The sequence below is a fragment of the Rhincodon typus genome, chromosome 4 (assembly GCF_021869965.1).
Source record: "Rhincodon typus isolate 14 chromosome 4, sRhiTyp1.1, whole genome shotgun sequence".
NCBI lineage: Eukaryota > Metazoa > Chordata > Chondrichthyes > Orectolobiformes > Rhincodontidae > Rhincodon > Rhincodon typus.
In genome coordinates, this window is record NC_063335.1 from 8507496 (window position 1) to 8530870 (window position 23375).

The window sequence follows — 23375 nt, forward strand, 5'->3', positions numbered from 1 at the left end:
GCCTGGCCTACTGTGTTCTTCCAGCCCCATACCGTGTTATCTATGTATTTAGATAAGTTGTGAATGGCTGGACAATAGCCATCCAAACCCACAGTAAAGGAAGGGAAGGAAATAACAAGATAAAAACAAACCATCCAAAAGAAAACATAAAACGAAACAGAAGTAAAGCTAAATTATTGAAATCAGCACAAGACTCCAGAAGGCTATAGAGCATTAATTGGAAAGATAAGGTGCTACTCCTCAACTTGGCTTTGATAGTTCGAATGGAACACTGTAGCCAGCCATGGATAGAAAGGTCAGAGTGGGGGCAAGGCAGAGAGTTGAGATGACAAGAAAGAAGTTCGGGTCAGGCTTACAAAGTGAACAGAGATGTTCTACAAAGCAGCCGCTCAGTCTCCCCAGTGGGGACAAGACCATGCTTTGAACATAAAAGTATAGTAAATTGAAAGATGGGCACATAAATCAGTGCTTCAGCTGGAAGGAATGTTTGAGGCCTTGGATAATGAAGAAGGAGGAGGTAAAATGGCAAGTGACTGAGGACTGGACCAGAATGTCACAGTGCGAACAGTCCCCTCAACATAGTGAAATAGGACTACAGAAGATACATTTGGTGATGGCATGGCATTGGAAATGGAAGAAAGGACACAGGGTGATCTATTGTACAGAGAGTATGGTGGGTAAAAGATGAGAACAAGGTGAACCTTACTGTGGCTCTGAGAGGGAGGAGAAGCCATATAAGCAGAAATGCATGGCATCAATCAGACATGAGGAGGGTTTTGTCAAACCATGCCTATTCTGATTTCAGATATCACACATCTGCGGTATTTTGATATTATATTTCCATTTTTGGTAATGGCAGTTGATAAATAACTTACCTTAGGCACCAGGGAAAACTCTCCTGTACTTATTCAAATAGCACTATGAGACCATTTATCCCCAGCTGAAAGACAGCTGGCTGTGGTTTAGTCTCATCAAAAATACAGCATCTCAAACAATGTGGAACTCCATCACTACTGCATTGAAGCACCAGCCTAGATTTTGTGCTCACCCCTTACTTAAGCCTTTTGAAGCAAAGGCAAGAGTGCTATTGTCACACAAGATGACAATAAAAATGAGCTTCATAGGATCTTAGCTCCCCAAAGAACTGCCAATGCAACATCTTTATTGAAACAAGGAAGCTGACAAAGAAAACAGGTAACCACAAGCTAGTTAGTTTGACATCAGTTATTGGAAAAACGTTAGAGTCTATTATAAAGGATGCAATTAGAAATGCACAATATGATCAACCAGGACAAGAATGGTTTCATGAAAGGAAAATCTTGCCTGACAAATTTGCTAGAATTATTTGAGGAGGTAACAAGCTAGATAGATAAGGGGAAAATAGTGGATATAATATATTTGGAATTTCAGAGGATGTTTAATAATGTACCACACATAAGGCTACTTAATAAGATAAGAGCTCATTCTGTTGGAGGTAATATACCGACATGAATAGAAGATTGACTAATAAATAGAAGACTGATTTCAGATAAGGGGGCATTTTCAGGATGGCAACATGCAACTAATGGAGTGTCAAAGGGATCAGTGTTAGGGCCACAATTATTTACCAGAAACATTATTGACTTGGATGAAGAAAGTGAATGTACTATAGCCAAATTTGCAGATGACACAAAACAAGTGGTGAGGATGACACAAGGAGTCTGCAGAGATATATAGACAGATTAAGTGAGTGGCAATAAACTTGGACGATGAAATATAATGTGAGGAAATGCAAGCTTATGCACTTTGGCGGGAGGAATAGAATAGCTGAAAATTATTTTAAATGGAGAATGACTGCAGAAAGCTACAGAGGAGAGATTTGGAAGTCCTCGCCTACAAATCACAAAAAGCCAGCATCCGAGTTCAGTAGGTAATAAGAAGGCAAATGGAATGTTGACCTTTATTTCAAAGGGAATGGAGTATAAAATAGGGAGGTTTTTGCGAAAACTATACAAGGCACTAGTCAGATCACAGCTGGAATATGTGAACAGTCTTGGGACCCTTATCTAACGGAAGTTATACTGGCATCGGAGATATTCCAGAGAAGGTTCACCAGGTTGATACCAGGTATGGAGGTATTGTCTTATGAGGAAAGGTTGAGCAGACTAGGCCTGTACATTGGAATATAGAAGAAAGAGAAGCAACATTACTGAAACATACTAGAACCTGACAGGGTAGATGCAGACAGGTTGTTACCCCTTGTGAGGGGGTTTAGGGCAAGAGGGAATAATCTAAGAAAAGGGGTTGCATATTCAAAACAGAGGTGAGGAGGAATTTCTTCTCCCAGAGGGTTGTGAATCTGTGGAAGTCTTTATCACAGGGGACTGTTAAGGCTGGGTCAGTTAGTATATTCAAGGTTGAGAAAGACAGATTTTTAATCAATAAGGAAATCAAGGGTTATGGGGTAAAGACAGGAAAGTGGAGTTGAGGATTATGAGATCAGCCACGACCTCATTGAATAGCACACCAGACTCAAAAGGCTGAATGGCCAACTTCTGCTCCCAGTCTTATGGTCTTAAAATCCGATCATAAGACCATTATCAATCCTGTTTCATAGGTACGTCCTGCTAAAAGCAAACATTCTCCAATCAAATTCAATCAAATCAACTTACCTGGTCTTTCTACTTTGATGATTTCTGCACCAAGGTCTCCCAAGATCATTGTGGCAAAGGGTCCCGCTAACACCCTGTAAATGAAGAATGGAAACAACCAACTACATTTTCCACATTAAATTCCAACTTAAAGTTTATGATATTATTGAAATTGAATTTACCTTGTGAGATCTAGGATTTTAACTCCATCCAATGGTTTTACATTTCCTGAAAATAAATGCAGAAATATTAGCACTCATCACCAAAGTATCATAAATTCAATGTCTAGTCACATGGGAGAAGTTATACAGGAACATAAACTTTGTTCCAAACTGGAAAGCCAGTTGGAGGAGGATAGCATTGGAGCAAATCTTTACTCAGTCCTATTTTAGTTAGAGTGAAACATTAAACACATACACCTCTTAACCACACCATACTTGTACAGCAACTTTACTACATCCCATTGTTACCTCATAGGACTGGTCCAACGAATATGATTCACACCATACTGTAAAAATGTAGAATACATTATGGCTACATGTCCTGTCTGGCAGAACAGAAGTTTTCAAACCTCCCACTTTAACACATAACTCTCTAATCTTATGACCGATTTTAATACCATCCCTATCTAAATGGCTGTTTATTCATCACCATAATGGGACCTGCTGCAGCATAATCCCTCCAAAATGATCTCGCAAGTAAAAGGGATGAAACCAGACAGAGAACTGCAATCAACCAAGGCATTAGAAATGAAAATGGCAAACTCAGCCTCGTCTACCCTGCAAAGTCCACTTCACTATCATTTCGGGAGGGGTGTGCCAAAACTGGGAGACTGTCCCATAGAGTAGTCAAGCAAGAGCAGGCATAGTCATACTCATGGAATCATAAATTATGAACTATGTCCCAGACATCATGACCAACATCCCAAGGTATGCCTTGTCTCGCTGATCCACCAGATGTGGCTGTACAATGGTGTACAGTTGCGAGGTGCTCTGCAAGTCTTCAACATTGACTGTCAGCCCAATGAAGTCTCAGTTACACCTCACAAATTAGTCACTGAAATTCACCAAGTCTTCTTAAAAACCTTCAGGTCTGTGACTACTACCATCTATAAAGGATAAGGCCAGACAGTTTACCTGTACACCATCACCTCCAGGATTCCCTCTAAATTGCACACAATCCCCGAGACATGAATCCCTGCTCCATCAGCATTGCCAGATAAGAATCCTGACACACCCTACTGAACTGCACTGGAGAGTATTTCACCTTCAACAGTTCAAGATGGCCCACCACCTTATCAAAGGCAACTAGAGACAATCAAACGCCGACCTTGACAGTAATGCCACAAACCCCTAACACCCCAACCTACCAACATCAACAACCAATTTTGAAAAGCGCCGGGTGAAATAATTATTCAAAATAATTTATAGGATTTCAGTGTCTAAGCAATCAGATATACAGGCTCCTTCAGATTCATTTTTAATGATGGAAAAGAGTTGAAAAAGCAGCAAGCTTGGAAGACGTAAGACAGGAAAGACATTTTCCAGATCTTCAATAAAAATACAGATTACAAGAAGTTCAACATTGCCTTTGCTGGAAATGAGATCAGTGAACTGATAGAAAAGCACTCAACCTTAGCCTCATTTCTCCTTGAAATCAAACACAATGGAAAGAGAACTTGCAAATGTTGACTACTTCTCTTTAGATTCACATTTTGGACTTTCAGCTCACAGATCTACAGCTTTACTCCACCATACTAGAATCCACCTCATTAATCCTATCAAAGACATGTTAGCATTGAAATCGAAGACCAGTCTGTATTGATTGCAACTAGTATTAACTCTGTCCTAGAGGGAAGTTCGTCACTAGTTTCAGGATATAGCAACCTATCAATTTTATGTCAATGAAACTCTTGACTCTGAGCAGCAAAGTGCTAATAATAACATCCTGCAATCATCACCACATGACTATGTGAGCTCTGATCTTACTATTGCCATGTAATGCCATATGCATTCTAGGCACATCACATAACAATGTTAAGACCATGAGCTGGTGAAGGAACGAATCAGTAAATGTTGTCAGATTTAGCTTAGCAACTGCAGAGATGTTTATGCAGCACAGTTAAGAATTTGAAAAGAAAAGCATATTTATGCTTTAGAAAAATGCTGAGAGAAGATATTACTGAAGTTATTTAAAGCTTGATAACAAACTGAATCCCATTCATATGTTTGGCATAGTGACAAACTGCAACAAGACATTGAGCCAAAGTGCAAAAAGGAGAAACCATTTTTAGATTTGTTTTCCAGATACTGTTGAGAGAGGGTGGTGACATGATCTGCAGAGGGATTTGAAGATTAAGATTATTGAGAGGGATAAGCAACAGAATTATGTACAATATTTCTTAGAGTTGGAGTTATAATTGCCCTTTTGGATTGAATATGTAACTATGCAATCATGTAAATAATTGTTTTACTGCATATGTTAGTAGCTAGTGCAGCAACAGTGGGTAGGAAATAAAGCCACCTCAAATAAATACAAAGTTCAGGAAGAGAAAAGTCACAATGTTAATGCCCCACTGTTAAGACATAGCAGCATTAAAAGGATCTTAGGTGAAGGATGTTAAAACAACTAGATTTGATAATTTCAGATGAGTTACACTTTAACTTTTGGATCTGTAAGCATTGACTTCTAAATATCAATTATTAGATACTTGTACAGCCAACTTTAATGGATCTCAACCTTTCACTGGAGATGTTTCTCCCATGTGTTTAATAATTCATTCAAACCAGTTCCTACGATGGGTGATTAACTATTTGAACAAACACAGCAAATTTAGGGAAAGACGTAAAATCAATTCTAATTAAATTATTTCCTTAAAATATAGATGATTTAAGATTCCCTTCACCATAAAAAAAAGTTTTTATTTTGCTCCATCATGAAGCAGTTAAGTACTGATTCTATCATCTAAAGATCAAAGAGTACAAAAATCATTCATTCCTGACCAGAAACCAGATGTACAGGAAACTGTGGTATGTTAATTTATATAATACTCAAGTGGGCTCTGAAAAGTGGAATCATTTTTTGGTGATTGTGCACTCTTGACAGAATGGCTAATCTATTGCTATCACTGTAAACAAACTGAAGCAGTGAACACAGCTTTCGATCTCCAAGCAGTCTGCAACAATAAGTCTGCAATTTCATATTTTTAGCCTGTTGTTGATCCAAATACTGATGTGTCACTTTGATTTATTGCAGACATTACACCAAAAATCTATTCACCAATAATCTGGCATAGAAACATCTTAAATTACAGTATGTGAATGGCCATACAGTATAGGACAAATAGGAGGGGGAAAAAGAAAACTGAAAGGGCCGGTGAAGGATCTAAAAACTGTAAGAACCGCCAGGGGATTGAGCCCTTCATGTTATCCCTGAGCAAGTTCATAGACCCCCAGTTAGAGAAACGTTAGTAACATTTTGCTGAGCCAATTTTGCAGACATGGTAATTGCTAAAACTGAAGGAATTAATATTCCATTTGAAAAAGAACAATTGCTGTCAGAGAAATCGCTGTATGACAAGGAATTGCAAATATGAAAAGATGTCCAATAATTAGGAAAACAAAGGTGAGTAGATATTTTCCAACCGGTATAAACACTTGATTGTGCATTATCAATCTGAACGTGAGAATTATTATTGTTAAATCAATGATACCAATTTGAGTTCAGACAGGCCAGCCATTACTCCTCATCAGAAATACCATCACCCCTATATTTGGGAAGAAGAGAAACACATAGAAGTGTTCAGGTTAGATTGGCATTCACATAAGTCATATTGTCAATCTGTACAAAACAGAACGAGTGGTAAGGAAAGTCATTGGGCAACCGAATTTCAATCAAAACTAAACAAACACAAAACTGTGCAACAACTATTCCCAAAAATGGGGATCTTTGGTGAGATACCCAAGGATTCTACAATCAAATCAGTATCTGAGCTTCCCAATCATATAATTTGATTAGAGTGCACTTGAATTATGGCTTATAAACAATGTGAAGGATGTAGATATTTTAATCAACCTGTTCAGGCATGCTATAACGCATATCTGAGGTAGGTGGGATTTGAATTTGGACACTGCCACTGCACAGCAAATACCCCTAATGCACACAATGGAGCGCTTATTGATTGTCAGCTTGCACTTGATACTTAAAAGAATGCTAAGTGAATGAACTACTTAAGTTGGCTGTGATAAATTATCTAATTGATTAACTTTTATCATCAATTGGTCTCAAATAGCCTTATAGACGATGTGCACTGTTGACTAAGGGCTAAATGCTCCGAGGAATATTTATCAGCAGCTTCCAATTGATTTCTTTGTGTGGAGGCAGTTGTTTTGTGGTTTGTCAAACATGGATTAACCAATACCCACAGAATGGCCTACACCTGATCAATTTTCTCAATCACAATCTCCTCTGCTCATCTAATCAAATTTCACTTATTCAAGATCTTTTCACATGATTGTGTAAACTAATGGATTAACTTTCTGGACTGGAAGCATTTCTGGCTCTTTGTTACTTACATTCAAAGTTCCTCGTATCTGTGTCAGATAGTCAAGCACAGTTGAGCTAGTGAACTGATGACCAGAGCTGTGATTTCTCAGTCAAACTCAGGCTCTCCTCTCACAAGAGGGCATTGAAAACTTAGGAATTTGAAGAAAAAGTCTTAGTGAAAGTGCCTGTCACAGGAATTATGATCTGGAATGCAATTTCTGAAAAGCTGGTGGAAGGAAATTCAATCATGGCCTTCAAAAGGAAATTAGATTAGCAAATTGAAGGAAAAAATTACAGGAGAAAGCACAGCACAGTGCAACTTGGTGAGCTGCTCTTGCACAGAACAAGGACGGACTTGACAGGCCTAATGGCATCCTTCTGTACTATAACAATTCTAACACTCAATTGAAATTTTTAAATCAACTATATTGGTTTATTTTTCAAAAAAATAGAAACTCAAGTTTTTTTTGTGCTAAACCTCTTTAGAGTTTGTTTCAAGATTTGAGAGATGGTCAAGTGACATTTCTGGAGTTGTGCCAAATGCTATCATGCAATCATGTGATCATATAAATCTAATGACAAACTAAGGTAGGTGTATTTACCAGCACAGCTAATTGTCTCTTGGTACTTACACACACAGGTAGGTTTCGTAATTTAACCTTTCCCCAAAGAGCAGATTTTGAAACCCACATCATCCAATCAATTACCAAAAAGTTATCAGCGGCTGCTGCCTCTCTAATGCGAATCCTCCTTTCTAACTTTCTTCCAAAGAAGGGACTAAGTGGTAAAGTAAAGGATAACCCAAAGGCATTTTAAGTATATTAGAGATAAGAGGAAAACCAGGGTAAAACACACCTCAAGAGGAGGAGCCACAGAGGGGCAGAAACAGAGGACGAGAAGCAATGTGTGGGGGGCCAAAAAATATTGGTGAGGTTTTAAATGAGTACTTTGCATCTGTATTCATTATCAAGAAGAATGGATGTTTGGAAATCAGGGAGAGATACTGTGATAAATTTTAATAAACTATCATTGAGAGGGAGGAGGGTATTAAGGTTTTAGCAGGCTTAAAGTTGAATATATGCCCAGACCCAGATAAGATGCATCCTGGGCTGCATAGTAGACAAGAGAAGAGATTGCTGAGGCCTTGGCATTAATTTTCAAATTCTAGCTGAACACAGGAGAGGTACCAGAGGACAGTTCATGTGGTACCATTATTCAAGAAGGGCAGTAGGGATAAACAAGGAACTTTATGCTTGTGACCAGGTGTGCATGTATATAGATCCTTGACGGCAACAGGACAGGTGGATAAGGTAGTTAAGCAGCATAGGGGATTCTTGCTTTTATTAGTCAAACCTTAGATTACAGGGGCTGAGAGGTTATGATGGAGCTGTATAGGGCTGCTGCTGCAGTGCTGGTCGCCAAACTATAAGGAGGATATGATCACATTGGAGAAAGTGCAGGAATTTGCCTGGGCTGGAGCGTTCCAGCTATGAAGAGAGATTAGATAGGCTGGGGTTATTTTCCTTAGAGCAGAGAAGGCAGAGGGGGTTCGTAATTGAGGTCTACAAGATTACGAGGGGCACAAATAGGGTTGATAGGAATAAATATTTCCCCTAAGTAGAAAAGGTCAATTACCAGGGTGCATAGATTCAAAGTAAGGAGCTAGAGATTTAGGAGACTTATTTCATCCAGAGCATGCTGGGTACCTGGAATTCACTGCCTGTAGTGGTGGTAGAGATGGGAACCATTACTACATTTAAAATACTCTATGTAATACTCTATGGTTGAATAGAAGTTCTACCAAAGAATGTTTACTCCTTTGGTCTAGTCTTAATGATGGGAAAACAAAGAATATGAGGATAGGACAAAAGGTCACTGGAGATAGAAAATAAGAAATTATTTTAATGAATCGATAGGGCAGGCTGGAAATGTCAAATGCATACTCTTGCTCCTGCTATTACAAATGCAAGACTTTATAACACGGTCAAGTTTTAAACTGTCTCTGTTAATCTAGAGTAACAAAATTTATCGGCCTGGAAATGAGAATGATGATCCTTTTTTTATTCCTTCATGGGATGTGGGCATCACTGGCTAGGCCAGCATTTATTACCCGTCCCTAATTGCCCCAGAGGTCAGTTAAGAGTCAACCATGTTGTTGTGGGCCTGGAGTCACATGTAGGCCAGACCAGATAAGGATGGCAATTTCCTTCCCTAAAGGGCTTTAATGAACCAGATAGGTTTTTCTGACAATCGACAATAGATTCATGGTCATCATTAGATTCTTAATTCCAGATATTTATTGAATTCAAATTCCACCATCTGCTGTGGCAGGATTCGAACCCTGGTCCCCAGTACGTTGTCTGGGTCTCTGGATTAACCATCCAGCGATAATACCACTAGGCCATCACCTCCCCATGATCATACTACTTCTGGCCAAAGAAAGGCCCACTGTGATCTATAACTGAAACCTACTGAAATTCAAATATCGGGTTTCACACTTCAACATAAAAGAGAGGCAGCTATTTATGTAAAGATAAACACAGCAACAGAGGCACTAAAATAACTTAGTGTCTTGGGGAGAAGCAAATCTGTTCCAAACAATGGATCGAATAACTTCTGTGTTAAGCAGAACACTTGTAAAAATTGAGATAACAAGGTGTAGAGCTGGATGAACACAGCAGGCCAAGCAGCATCAGAGGAGCAGGAAAGCGGACGTTTCGGGCCTAGACCCTTCTTCAGAAATGGGGGAGGGGAAGGGGGTTCTGAAATAAATAGGGAGAGAGGGGGAGGCGGAAAGAAGATGGATAGAGGAGAAGATAGGTGGAGAGGAAACAGACAGGTCAAAGAGGCGGGGATGGAGCCAGTAAAGGTGAGTGTAGGTGGGGAGTTAGAACAGTCCAGGGAGGACGGACAGGTCAAGGGGGCGGGAAGAGGTTAGTAGGTAGGAGATGGGGTTGGGGCTTGAGGTGGGAGGAGGGGATAGGTGGGAAGAAGGACAGGTTAGGGAGGCGGGGACAAGCTGGGCTGGTTTTGGGATGCGGTAGGGGGAGGGGAGATTTTGAAGCTTGTGAAGTCTACATTGATATCATTGGGCTGCAGGGTTCCCAAGCAGAATATGAGGTGCTGTTCCTGCAACCTTCGGGTGGCATCGTTGTGGCACTGCAGGAGGCCCAGGATGGACGTGTCGTCTGAGGAATGGGAGGGAGAGTTGAAATGGTTCGCGACGGGGAGGTGCAGTTGTTTAGTGCGAACCGAGCGTAGGTGTTCTGCAAAGCGGTCCCCAAGCCTCCACTTGGTTTCCCCGATGTAGAGGAGGCCACAACGGGAACAGCGGATACAGTATACCACATTAGCAGATGTGCAGGTGAACATTTGCTTGATGTGGAAAGTCTTCTTGGGGCCTGGGATGGGGGTGAGGGGGGAGGTGTAGGGGCAGGTGTAGCACTTCCGGCAGTTGCAGGGAAAAGTGCCGGGTGTGGTGGGGCTGGAGGGGAGTGTGGAGCGGACAAGGGAGTCCCAGAGAGAGTGGTCCCTCCGGAAAGCAGATAAGGGTGGGGAGGGAAAAATGTCTTTGGTGATGGGGTCGGATTGCAGATGGCGGAAGTGTCGGAGGATGATGCGTTGGATCCGGAGGTTGGTGAGGTGGTACGTGAGGACGAGGGGTATTCTGTTTTGGTTGTTATTGCAGGGAGGGGATGTGAGGGATGAGTTGTGGGAAATGCGGGAGACACGGTCGTGGGCGTTCTGGACCACTGAGGGGGGGAAGTTGCGGTCCTTGAAAAAGGAGGACATCTGAGATATATGGGAGTGGAATGCCTCATCCTGGGAGCAGATGCGGCGGAGGCGAAGGAATTGGGAATAGGGGATGGCATTTTTGCAGGAAGGTGGGTGAGAGGAGGTGTATTCTAGGTAGCTGTGGGAGTCGGTGGGCTTGAAATTGATATCGGTTTCCAGGTGGTTGCCAGAGATGGAGACAGAGAGCTCCAGGAAGGAGAGAGAGGTATCAGAGATGGTCCAGGTGAACTTACGGTTGGGGTGGAAGGTGTTGGTGAAGTGGATGAACTGTTCGAGCTCCTCGTGGGTGCACAAGGCGGCGCCGATACAGTCGTCAATGTAGTGGAGGAAGAGGTGGGGTTTAGGGCCAGTGTAGCTACGGAAGAGGGATTGTTCCACATAACCTACAAAGAGGCAGGCATAGCTTGGGCCCATGTGGGTACTTTGTCTGTAGGAAATGGGAGGAATTGAAAGAGAAGTTGTTGAGGGTGAGGACGAGTTTGGCTAAGCGGATGAGGGCGTCAGTGGAGGGGGACTGGTCGGACCTGTGGGACAGGAAGAAGCAGAGGGCCTTTCGGCCAAATTGGAAGTTTTGGAGGAGGTGGAGGGCGTGGGTGGTGTCACGGACGTAGGTGGGGAGTTTCTGGACCAAGGGGAAGAAAATGGAGTCGAGATAGGTGGAGATAAGTTCGGTGGGGCAGGAGCAGGCAGAGACAATGGGTTGACTAGGGCAGTCAGGTTTGTGGATTTTGGGAAGAAGATAGAAGCGGGTGGTGCGGGGTTGGGGAACAATGAGGTTGGAGGCTGTGGGTGGGAGGTCACCTGAGGTGATGAGGTTGTGGATGGTTTGGGAGATGATGGTTTGGTGGTCGGGGGTGGGACCATGATCAAGGGGGCGGTAGGAGGTGGTGTCGGAGAGTTGGTGCCTGGCCTCGGCGATGTAGAGGTCAGTGCGCCATACTACAACTGTGCCTCCCTTGTCCGTGGGTTTGATGGTGAGGTTGGGATTGGAGCGGAGGGAGCGCAGGGCTGCACGTTCTGTGGGGGAGAGGTTGGAGTGGGTGAGAGGGGTGGAGAGGTTGAGGTGTTTGATGTCACGATGGCAGTTGGAGATGAAGAGGTCGAGGGAGTGTAGGAGGCCTTGGGGTGGTGTCCAGGAGGAGAGGGTGTGTTGGAGGCGGGAGAAGGGATCAGTAGAGGGAGGGTTAGGCTCACGGTTAAAGAAGTAAGCACGGAGGCAGAGGCGCCGGAAAAACTGTTCAACCTCCAAGCGTTAGTGGTATTCGTTGATGTGTGGGTGGAGAGGGATAAAGGTGAGCCCTCTACTGAGGACTGACCGTTCATCCTCAGTAAGGGGGAGGTTCATTGACGTGTCGGCGCGTGAGGATGCACCTGCTGTCACCGGTGCTGCCGCTGCCCACCCCGCTCCGCCGATGCCGATGTCACTCCGCCCACCGCCTCCACAGCCAGCAGCTCCAGAGAGGACTGTAGCACCCAGCCCTGCCGAGTCTTCACCAGCCCCCCAGACCTTCCCCTTACTGAGGACGAACGGTCAGTCCTCAGTAAAGGGCTCACCTTTATTCCCCCCCACCCACACATCAACGAATACCGCTCACGCTTGGATGTTGAACTGTTTTTCCGCCGCCTCCGCACTTACTTCTTCAATTGTGAGCCTAACCCTCCCTCTACTGACCCCTTCTCCCGCCTCCAACACACCCCCTCCTCCTGGACATCACCCCAAGGCCTCCTACCTTCCTTCGACTTCTTCATCTCCACCTGCCGTTGTGACATCAAACACCTCAACCTCTCCACCCCTCTCACCCACTCCAACCTCTCCCCCGCAGAACGTGCAGCCCTGCGCTCCCTCCGCTCCAATCCCAACCTCACCATAAAACCCATGGACAAGGGAGGCGCAGTTGTAGTATGGCGCCCTGACCTCTACATCGCCGAGGCCAGGCACCAACTCTCCGACACCACCTCCTACCGCCCCCTTGATCATGGCCCCACCCCCGACCACCAAACCATCATCTCCCAAACCATCCACAACCTCATCACCCCAGGTGACCTCCAACCTCATTGTTCCCCAACCCCGCACCACCCGCTTCTATCTCCTTCCCAAAATCCACAAACCTGACTGCCCTCGTCAATCCATTGTCTCTGCCTGCTCCTGCCCCACCGAACTTATCTCCACCTATCTCGACTCCATTTTCTTCCCCTTGGTCCAGAAACTCCCCACCTACGTCCGCGACACCACCCACGCCCTCCACCTCCTCCAAAACTTCCAATTTGCCGGTCCCCAACACCTCATCTTTACCATGGACGTCCAGTCCCTATACACCTGCATTCCCCATGCAGATGGTCGAAAGGCCCTCTGCTTCTTCCTGTCCCCGCAGGCCCGACCAGTCCCCCTCCATGACGCCCTCATCCACTTAGCCAAACTCGTCCTCACCCTCAACAACTTCTCTTTCAATTCCTCCCATTTCCTACAGACAAAGTACCCACATGGGCCCAAGCTATGCCTGCCTCTTTGTAGGTTACGTGGAACAATCCCTCTTCTGTAGCTACACTGGCCCTAAACCCCACCTCTTCCTCCGCTACATTGATGACTGTATCTGCGCCGCCTTGTGCTCCCACGAGGAGCTCAAACAGTTCATCCACTTCACCAACACCTTCCACCCCAACCTTATGTTCACCTGGACCATCTCTGATACCTCTCTCTCCTTCCTGGACCTCTCTGTTTTCATCTCTGGCAATGACCTGGAAACCGATATCCATTTCAAGCCCACCGACTCCCACAGCTACCTAGAATACACCTACTCGCACCCACCTTCCTGCAAAAATGCCATCCCCTATTCCCAATTCCTTCGCCTCCGCCGCATCTGCTCCCAGGATGAGGCATTCCACTCTAGTACATCTCAGATATCCTCGTTTTCAAGGACTGCAACTTCCCTCCCTCAGTGTTTGAGAACGCCCTCGACCGTGTCTCCCACATTTCCCACAACTCATCCCTCTCACCCCCTCCCCGCAATAACAACCAAAACAGAATCCCCCTCGTCCTCACGTACCACCTCACCAACCTCCGGATCCAACGCATCATCCTCCGACACTTCCGCCATCTGCAATCTGACCCCACCACCAAAGACATTTTTCCCTCCCCACCCTTATCTGCTTTCCGGAGGGACCACTCTCTCTGCGACTCCCTTGTCCACTCCACACTCCCCTCCAGCTCCACCACACCCGGCACTTTTCCCTGCAACCGCAGGAAGTGCTACACCTCCCCCTTCACCCCCATCCCAGGCCCCAAGAAGAATTTCCACATCAAGCAAATGTTCACCTGCACATCTGCTAATGTGGTATACTGTATCCGCTGTTCCCGTTGTGGCCTCCTCTACATCGGGGAAACCAAGTGGAGGCTTGGGGACCGCTTTGCAGAACACCTACGCTCGGTTCGCACTAAACAACTGCACCTCCCCGTCGCGAACCATTTCAACTCCCCCTCCCATTCCTCAGACGACACGTCCATCCTGGGCCTCCTGCAGTGCCACAACGATGCCACCCGAAGGTTGCAGGAACAGCACCTCATATTCTGCTTGGGAACCCTGCAGCCCAATGGTATCAATGTAGACTTCACAAGCTTCAAAATCTCCCCTCCCCCTACCGCATCCCAAAACCAGCCCAGCTTGTCCCCGCCTCCCTAACCTGTCCTTCTTCCCACCTATCCCCTCCTCCCACCTCAAGCCCCAACCCCATCTCCTACCTACTAACCTCTTCCCGCCCCCTTGACCTGTCCGTCCTCCCTGGACTGTTCTAACTCCCCACCTACACTCACCTTTACTGGCTCCATCCCCGCCTCTTTGACCTGTCTGTTTCCTCTCCACCTATCTTCTCCTCTATCCATCTTCTATCCGCCTCCCCCTCTCTCCTCCCTGTTTATTTCAGAACCCCCTTCCCCTCCCCCATTTCTGAAGAAGGGTCTAGGCCCGAAACGTCAGCCTTCCTGCTCCTCTGATGCTGCTTGGCCTGCTGTGTTCATCCAGCTCTGCACCTTGTTATCTCAGATTCTCCAGCATCTGCAGTTCCTACTATTTCTGAAACACTTGTAAAAATTGCTCTTCAGTTTGATAGGAAGAGCACAGGTCTGATGGGACTTTGAGATCTAATAAGAAACAGCTGCCAAATTCTGCATTATTCTGAGAGAGGAACAATTTTTGAATATTTGACCTGTGGTGGGAGGCAGACCTGAGCCTGCCGAGAGCCGGGACTGCTTGAGACAATTTTATATTGCTATCCATCTGTCCGAAGATATGTCAGAACATATCAGACAGTGTATTTCAATTGTATTAATTAGTTAATTTGAAAACAGCTTTTCTTTAAATTAGTATGTTAGTAGCCTTTTAAGTACTGTCAGATTTTCTGACTAAATTGTTCAGTTCTATCAATCAGTCACTAGGAAATTCTCTTTACAGAGATCATAACAGTATGCATAAAACAGAACATTTGCTCCCAGGCAGCAAAAACTCTTGTTCAATGAAATGACGTTTTTTTTTCTATAAGGATTAAGCATAATCCGATACAGTTATTGTTGCTTTGTCTTTTACAAAGGAGGCACTGACACTAAAGTTAACAGACTACAAACGTATCGGGATTATGGTTCAATTATACAGAACCTTTGTGAAACCACATTTGGGGTGCTATGGATAATCTTGGTCTCCTTACTTAAAGAAGGTCATAATTGCATTGGTAACAGTTCAGAGAAGGTTTACAAGACAAATGCCAGGAACGGGCAGATTGTCTTATAAGGAAAAGTTGGGCAGGCTAGGCTTGTATCCATTGGAGTTTAGAAGAGTGAGAGATGACTTGACCGAAACATATTCAGAAAGATCTTGACAAAGTGGATGTGGAAAGGATGTTTCCTCTGGTGGGAGAATCTAGAACTAGAGGTCACCATTGAAAAATAAAGATTTCAGACAGAGATAAGGACAATATTTGTCTCAGAAACTTGAAAGTGTTTGGAACTTTCTTCCTCAAAAGGCGGTGGGAGGCAAAGGTAGATACATTATTAATAAGCAAGACAGTGAAAGGTTATCAGGGTAGACAGTCAGAAAGAGTAATCAGAAGAGCCATGATCTTACTGAATGGTAAAGCAGGCTTAAGGCAATATGTGGCCTGCTCTTGCTCCTAATGTGTATGTTTGTATAGAAGCAGCACTGTATCATCCATTTGAGCAAATTCAATTTACACCAGCACCACAGTTATAATTTCAATCCTAATCTGGCATCAGGATCCATCCTGGATTTTCAGTCACTTAAATTCAGAAGCAGAACAAGAGCAGAAACATACTGAATGACTTTATCTTTATCATGGGTAAACATTCCCATATTCCCTCTGAGGGATTTCACTCCTGGACCTCAGTGTACAGTGACACCAGTGTCCATTAGCTAAACTGCAGCAACTTATCAAGGCTCCTTTGACAATTACTTCCAGACCTGAAACCCTACAACAAAGATGAACAAGAGTAACAGACATACCTGCAAGTTCCTCTTCAAATTACACACCATGCTACCTTGGAAATATACTGTCACTGGAACTCCCTTCTTAAGAGCATCATAGATGCACCTACACCACATGAACTATACAGGTTTGAGAAGGCAATTCACCATCACCTTCCTTACTGCAATTAGTGATGGGTAATAAGTGGTGCTCAAATCCCATGATCAAATAAAATATGTAGCAGTGACAAGATTATATGATTGCCATCCTTAATCTTTGGAGGAAGAAAATAAATAACTTACAAGACTGATAAATAAAAATTGAAAAGCACTTTGTTTTCAAACAGGTCTCCCAACCTCCAAAAAAAATCCCAAATTTCAAGGTCAGAGAGCTCTACAACAGCCAGGAACTTACAATCAAATTGTTCTGCAAGTGCCAGCTGTGGGTCAGTTGGCAGTACTTCCACTGGATTTCAAAATACTGAGTTCAAATCCTACTCCAACAACTTGAATACATAATTTACATGGACATTTCTCAAAGTACTGAGGGAATGCTATACTGTTGGACATGCCGTCCTTCAGACCAAATGTCTGATAAAAAGGTAATCTCACCGTTGTCCAAGAGGACCATAGTGCTGCTCTCACATTAGACACAGACAAGTGGTGATGGTATAGATATTTTTCTAATCAACCTGTCCAGAGATGTTATTATACACCTCTGGAACAGGTGGGACTTGAACCCGGGCCTCCTGGTTCAGAGGTACTCCCGCTACACCACAAGAGCCCCTCTAGTGGTAGTTTAACATGGGCAAGGGACAAGGTTGCGAAGATTGGATCTTCATAGTGACCTCAGCCTGTATGGGAATTGAACAGTGACCCTTCTGGAATCAAAACATGAATTTTCCCCAGCAATTCTTGCATTTGTTTGTCTTGTGATTAATTTGTCAACCCAGGCAGCAGAAACCATTTTGACAGAGAGGTCTGAGGCCACTGGATGAGAATTGGAATGAGATGTGTTGAACAAAGAAATGTACAGTTCTTTAGAATACAAACACAAAACAACTTAGGAAGGGTCACTGGACCAGAAACATTAACTCTGATTTCTCGCCACAGATCCTGCCAGACTGTCGCAGTGTTTCCAGCAATTTCTGTTTTTGTTTACAACTGAGTAATGGGTGGACATTAGAACAGAGATTAAACCAATCAGCTTTCAAAATACATTTCTCTCTCTGTGCAAGCAATGTCTTTTAGCAACTCTGATTGAAAAGTCACAACTGGATGATATCCCACCCAGCAGCTCAAGAAACATGGATCACTGACTAAGACCATACTAACCATCTCCTCTCAAGATAACAGAGGTTTTCAGGCAAGACAGACCAAGTATGGGAATCAGAGATAGTAGGAACTGCAGATGCTGGAGAATCCGAGACAACAAGGTGCAGGGCTGGATGAACACAGCAGGCCAAGCAGCATCATAGGAGCAGAGAGGCTGACGTTTCGGGCCTAGACCCTTCATCAGAAAAGTATGGGAATCAGTCAGCTCACCAAACATGAATTAACAAGGACTGAAAAAATATAAATTTACATAGGATGATTCACTACTTCTTGCACCATCCTCTTATAAACAACACGTACTTCCACTTCCTTGCCCATCCATACTTCCTTGCCCATCTGCACCCTCCCACAGTTCAACTGCTGCTGAAGCCCGCTCCTATGTTATTTTTAACCACTAGATTTTCTTGGCTTTCCTCCCATCTCCCCATAAACTGGAGCTCATCCAAAGTTCTGTCACACCAAGCCTGTTTCACCCAGCATTGTGCCCACTGAACTAATTTGGTACAAGTCACAATTGCAGACTGCTTCAACTTAGAATCATTCAAAGCTTGCATCAGCATTGAAGAAAGCACTAGCTTAGCAAAGAACTGAAGACTACAAGTTCAAAGATTTAAAAGGACAAAAATGCAATTACAAAGCACTTTTTACAATTGTAACACTGACAAAGCACTTTGTATCCAATGAAGAACATTAATGTAGAATCTCTACTCTCCATTGAATGCTGGGATGAGATGTTTTAGCATCTCATCCAAAAAATGGAACAGCTTCAAGACTGCATTGAAATCAGTGAAGATCAGTCTGAGTGAGCCTCGAACCCACAACTGTCTGACTCAGACAAAACCGCTGACCATGAGCCAAACCTGACACTATCACTATTCCATGCTAGGGGGAAAAACAGTACAGTGAAATGCTGATAAACAAAATCATAGAAGTAAAAGCCATTCATTACATCCCACAAGTGCTGTTAATTTAATGCGTTCCTCTGTTCAATAGAGACTGAACTGGTTCTAACCCTCAGTAGTTTATATTTTATAATTTATAAAAATGTTTACATGAAGTATGACTTTAGTCTGTTGGAATCAGTAAAATGTCTGAGCATTTCGTAAATGTCTTGAGTCCTTCCAGAAGTGGTTTCTCAGAACACCAAAATAAAAGCGAACAGCCACAGCCAGAATAAGAGGTCACATCTGAACCAGGTGAACTGGATGCCAGACAGCCAGATAAAGATGATAGATAGGCTGTAAACATCTTTTACTTTCTTTCTCTTGAAGCTCACTCTGATTCACTGCCATGCTTAATGTTACGATATTAATAGATGCTCAAGTGTCCCACAAGTTTGCGCACACTGCATCAACAGCCAGACGTAAACCTCAGGTGAAATAAGATTTCAAACAGTACCCCAGGAATCAGTGATAATGGAGTAAGACTCGGTTTGTTTTATCATTCCTACAAGCAACAGCATTAGGTAGCATTGTCCGAGTTAGAGAGCAGACATCCTGCTCTTAAGACAAAGTCAAATACACACTTTCATCATTGGGCAAGGAAAATCAGATAGAGTGCAAACCAGGTGACTGGTCCACTTAATGCCTGTTGGTAAAGGTGCAGAATCACCTGATGGAGATTGAGTACAAAGAGGAAGTACATTCAGATCATTTTATCCGCACTGCCTCTCTGAAAGATGGAGTAATCTATTTAAATTCTACTAACTTACCCTTCCCCATACTCTTTTGTATTTAAGCCATTTCCCCACTTCATGGATTCTGCTTCCATCACCTTTTTAAGAAAGAAAATCCACTTTCAAACACCCCAAGTTCATAACAATTTTTCTCCTGACACCGCACATTTTTTTTTAGCACTTCTAGCACTTTCAGTCGGTTTGGTACCCACTAGTTATCAATTTACCAATGGATTCTCCTTTGCAATCAAAGTTCAGCTTAAGTCTGGTTTATTGACACTATGGTAGCATTTTATAGAATGGTGTCAAAAGGACACACAGGACTATTTGGTAATCACAAGATTAACATTCTATCATGGTTAATCATTGCACAATTTTTTTTAAAACAGCAAAAACATTTGGAATACAAATACTCAAATGAACACATATCACTTCTTTGGAGCCTCTCAAACTTATAATGTGAAAAATATCCTGTTGAACATCTGTCTTACAACATCGAAGCATAGTCACATTGGTCCAACTGTTTGAGCTGCACACAATGGCTGTATATAAACAGAACATTTCTCACTGATATTGCGCATTAATGTAAGATTGATAATTTTTCCAAGATATCATCCTTGTTGCAATATTTTTTCATCAATATTGTGACTTGCCTCCTCTTTTATCACTCTATCTTATTTGAATACCATGCAATCAAGAATGTTGAGCTGCTAACCCTGCCCATCTTTCAGATGAGTCTCAGTCACAGCTATGACAGTGTATTAAACCAATTAAGCACTTTCGAAGTACAGTCACTTTTGTAATATAGAAAAATGCAGCTGCGTAAAGCAAAGTCTCTCAAATATCATTGAGATATAGACCATATAAACTGGTTTCTAATTATGTTGATTGAAGGGTGAATGTTGGCTGGGGCACTGAACAGAACATTATTACCCTTCTTCAAATAGTGTCATGTATCTTTTACACACCTGAGGGGCCATACAGAGCTTCAATTTAATCTATCATTCAAAAGACAGCACTTTCAATATTGTAGAATTCTCTCAGTATTAGCAATGACAGTATTAGCCAATATCATGTGGTCAAGTCTCTGGAATTAGACGTAGCCCATCAACCTTCCAATTAAGATGAAGGAGTGCTACCACTGAGCCAATGCTGACACGATAAAAACCAAAAGAACTGCAGATGCTGTAAATTATGAACGAAAACAGAAGTTGCTGGAAATACTCAGCAGGTCTGGCAGTACCTGTGAAGATAAAATCAGAGTTAATGTTTCGGGTCCAGTGACCCTTCCTCGGAACTGGCATCAGAACTGAGGAAGGGTCACCCGACCAGAAACATTAACTCTGATTTTTTTTTCTTCACAGATGCTGCCAGACCTGCTGAGCGTTTCCAGTGCTGACACAAGTTGTTTTGCGAGACTGGATACCATATGAACAACAGGTTCTAAACAGATATGATGGTGAATTATACCTGGGCAGGGCAAAACCAGAGGAAACTCTGGTGGAAGTTCATAACAGTCCTGATGTGCAAATTAGTCATCCAACCTTCATACAGGGGTGAGAAAACTAATCAAATCACCTCATAGCTGGTTCCTTCCGAAAACTCCCTTAGGATAGCTGGTTCTTATCCGCCACACAGTTTTACCCAGTGAAGCATATGATTAGAGGTCTTGGGGGCCAAAACAATCTCAACCTATTCTCAAACTTTATATTGGTAAGAAGCCCAACTCGCTGGCGTGAAGCTGGGCATGGAATGCGAGGGCCTAGTGGGCCACTTTTGGTAAGCAGTACTAGCACTGCAGATGAACCAAGTGCTGGGTTAAGGTACAGTCCTGAACTTGTGAATTTGGTTAGGTCCATGTATGGCATCAATCCAAACTGTTCCACCATGGAAGATGGCCAAGCTCAAACCAAGCTTATTCCTTTCGAGCAGCTAAACTTCAGTTTTGGCTCAAACTCTGGTGTGAATGGTAAAACACAAGAAATAATGGATATATTTAAGTTACAGCACAGAAATAAGCTATTTGGTTCTACCAAGTTATACTGACATTTACTTTTCTCACAGACAGACCATTCTAACTACATTTGCCTATTCTGCTCCCGTAAACCTTCTGTTCAATCAGAGTTGAGAAGATATCAGCACCTTGTATTTTGTATTTTCTCTAATCAAAGGATCCAGATGGTAGATCCAAGTGTACCCGTTGACAGTATCTGAAAGGTCAGAAATTGGCAACATTTGCTGATCAATGAATTATAATTAAGCAGTACCACCTCTCCTTGAACAATGTTGCTCCATAAAGGCATCCAGTTTCTAAACTTAAGACACAGCCAACTCGATTACTACCTATAATTCAACTGAAAGGTCTTAACTTAGTAGAGATACATATTCACGACAAAGAGCATTAACACTTATTCGTCATTTGATAGTGTGTGTCAAGATTATCAGAGGTCACACCAGCAGGATATGGTAGGTTGGTTGGAAGGAAATGATAGTGAAACGCAAACTATGTTTGTAATCTTTGTGTAGAAATCACAGTCAATCAATAGAGGCTCAGCAGAGTTGGGAGCCTTTCCCTTCGGAGTAATTGCCCCACTGTATCTCTGGCAGCCTTCCCAACACACACACACTTTATAGTCAAAAATTCACAATTACTTTTCTGCAAATACAAGGTCCTGAATCATTGTGCCATGTTTGGAATTCGTGCTAGGACTTTCAGTCAGGCTGTGTCATCACTGTTGTATTTTTGCACTCATTCTTGGAGATGGAAATGGAACAGAAGGATTTGCAGGCCAAGTAGCAGTGCCACGTGAATGCTCTTAACAAGTGGGTTTTATGGGTTTTCAACACATGTAGAGAAGTGGAAACCAAACTCATGGGTGTCATCCACTGGATGAATTAGGATTTGGAGTCGTGGTCTCTGCCAGAAGTGTCTGGGATAAGGTCAAACCTACTGAAAGTTGAGAATATGTTCCACACGCCTACTTGGTTTGTCATGAGCCTAAATGGTTTTCCCTTTCAAATATTTGTATCTAATTTCCTTTAAAAAGGTACTGTTCAATCTGCTTCCACCACCTTTCCAGGCATCGCATTCTAAATCACAACAGCATGCTCCAAAAAGGAATTTCTCATCTCTGCTTCTTGCACCAATTACTTTAAACCTGTGTCCTCTAATTACTGACTCTTCTGCTACCTGATACTGTTTTTCCTTGTTTACTCTATCAAAACCCTTCACAGTTTCAAACATTTTTATCCCATCTCCCCTTAATTGTCTCTGTTCCAAGAACAGCAACCCAAGCTTCTCTAGTCTTTCTGCACAACTGAAGTTCTTCAACTTGGTACCATTTCAGTAAAACTAAAACCAAAATACAGCAAGCACTAGAAATCTGAAACTGAAACAGAAAATGCTGGAAATACACAGCAGATCATTTAGTGCCTGTGGAAAGAAAAATACTTAACATTTAAGGAGTGCGGCTGTAGGTCTCAGTTATCTGTTTTTCTCCAGAGATGTTCCCTGAACCAGATACATTTTGTCATTCAGCCCTTCAAGTCTACTTCACCATTCAATAAGACCATGGCTGATCCGTTTGTGTTTGAAGTTCCCATTTCCATCTAGAATCATAGAGATCTCCAGCATGGAAACAGATCCTTCAGCCCAACTTGACCAGGACACCCAGTTTTCACAATTTAACCTAGTTCCGTTTGCTTGCATTTGGTCCAAATCCCTCCATGCCTATCCCATCCATATATCTGTCTAAGCATTTCTCAAATGATGAAATTGTACTCGCTTTCACCACTAACTCTGGCAGCCCGTTCCAGACATTCACCATCCTCTGCGTGAAAAAATTGCCCCTCTGAACCGTTTTGTCTATCCCCCTCTCACCTTAAACCTATAGCCCCCTAGTTTTAGTCTCCCTAATCTGGGGAAAC

General features: G+C 43.1%; 1 protein-coding gene across 1 annotated transcript in view; it reads right to left on the reverse strand.

The window, feature by feature from the left end:
• Positions 1 to 19536, reverse strand: part of sugct (succinyl-CoA:glutarate-CoA transferase) — a 393759-nt gene extending 374223 nt beyond the window's left edge. Inside the window, exons 1-3 of the mRNA XM_048596403.1 lie at positions 19485 to 19536; positions 2813 to 2858; positions 2652 to 2725 (exon numbers count right to left, since the gene is read on the reverse strand). Coding sequence (XP_048452360.1) covers positions 2652 to 2725; positions 2813 to 2858; positions 19485 to 19494 — 130 coding nt within the window. The 5' untranslated portion in view covers positions 19495 to 19536. The remainder of the gene's footprint in view (positions 1 to 2651; positions 2726 to 2812; positions 2859 to 19484) is intronic.
• Positions 19537 to 23375: the final 3839 nt, after the last annotated feature.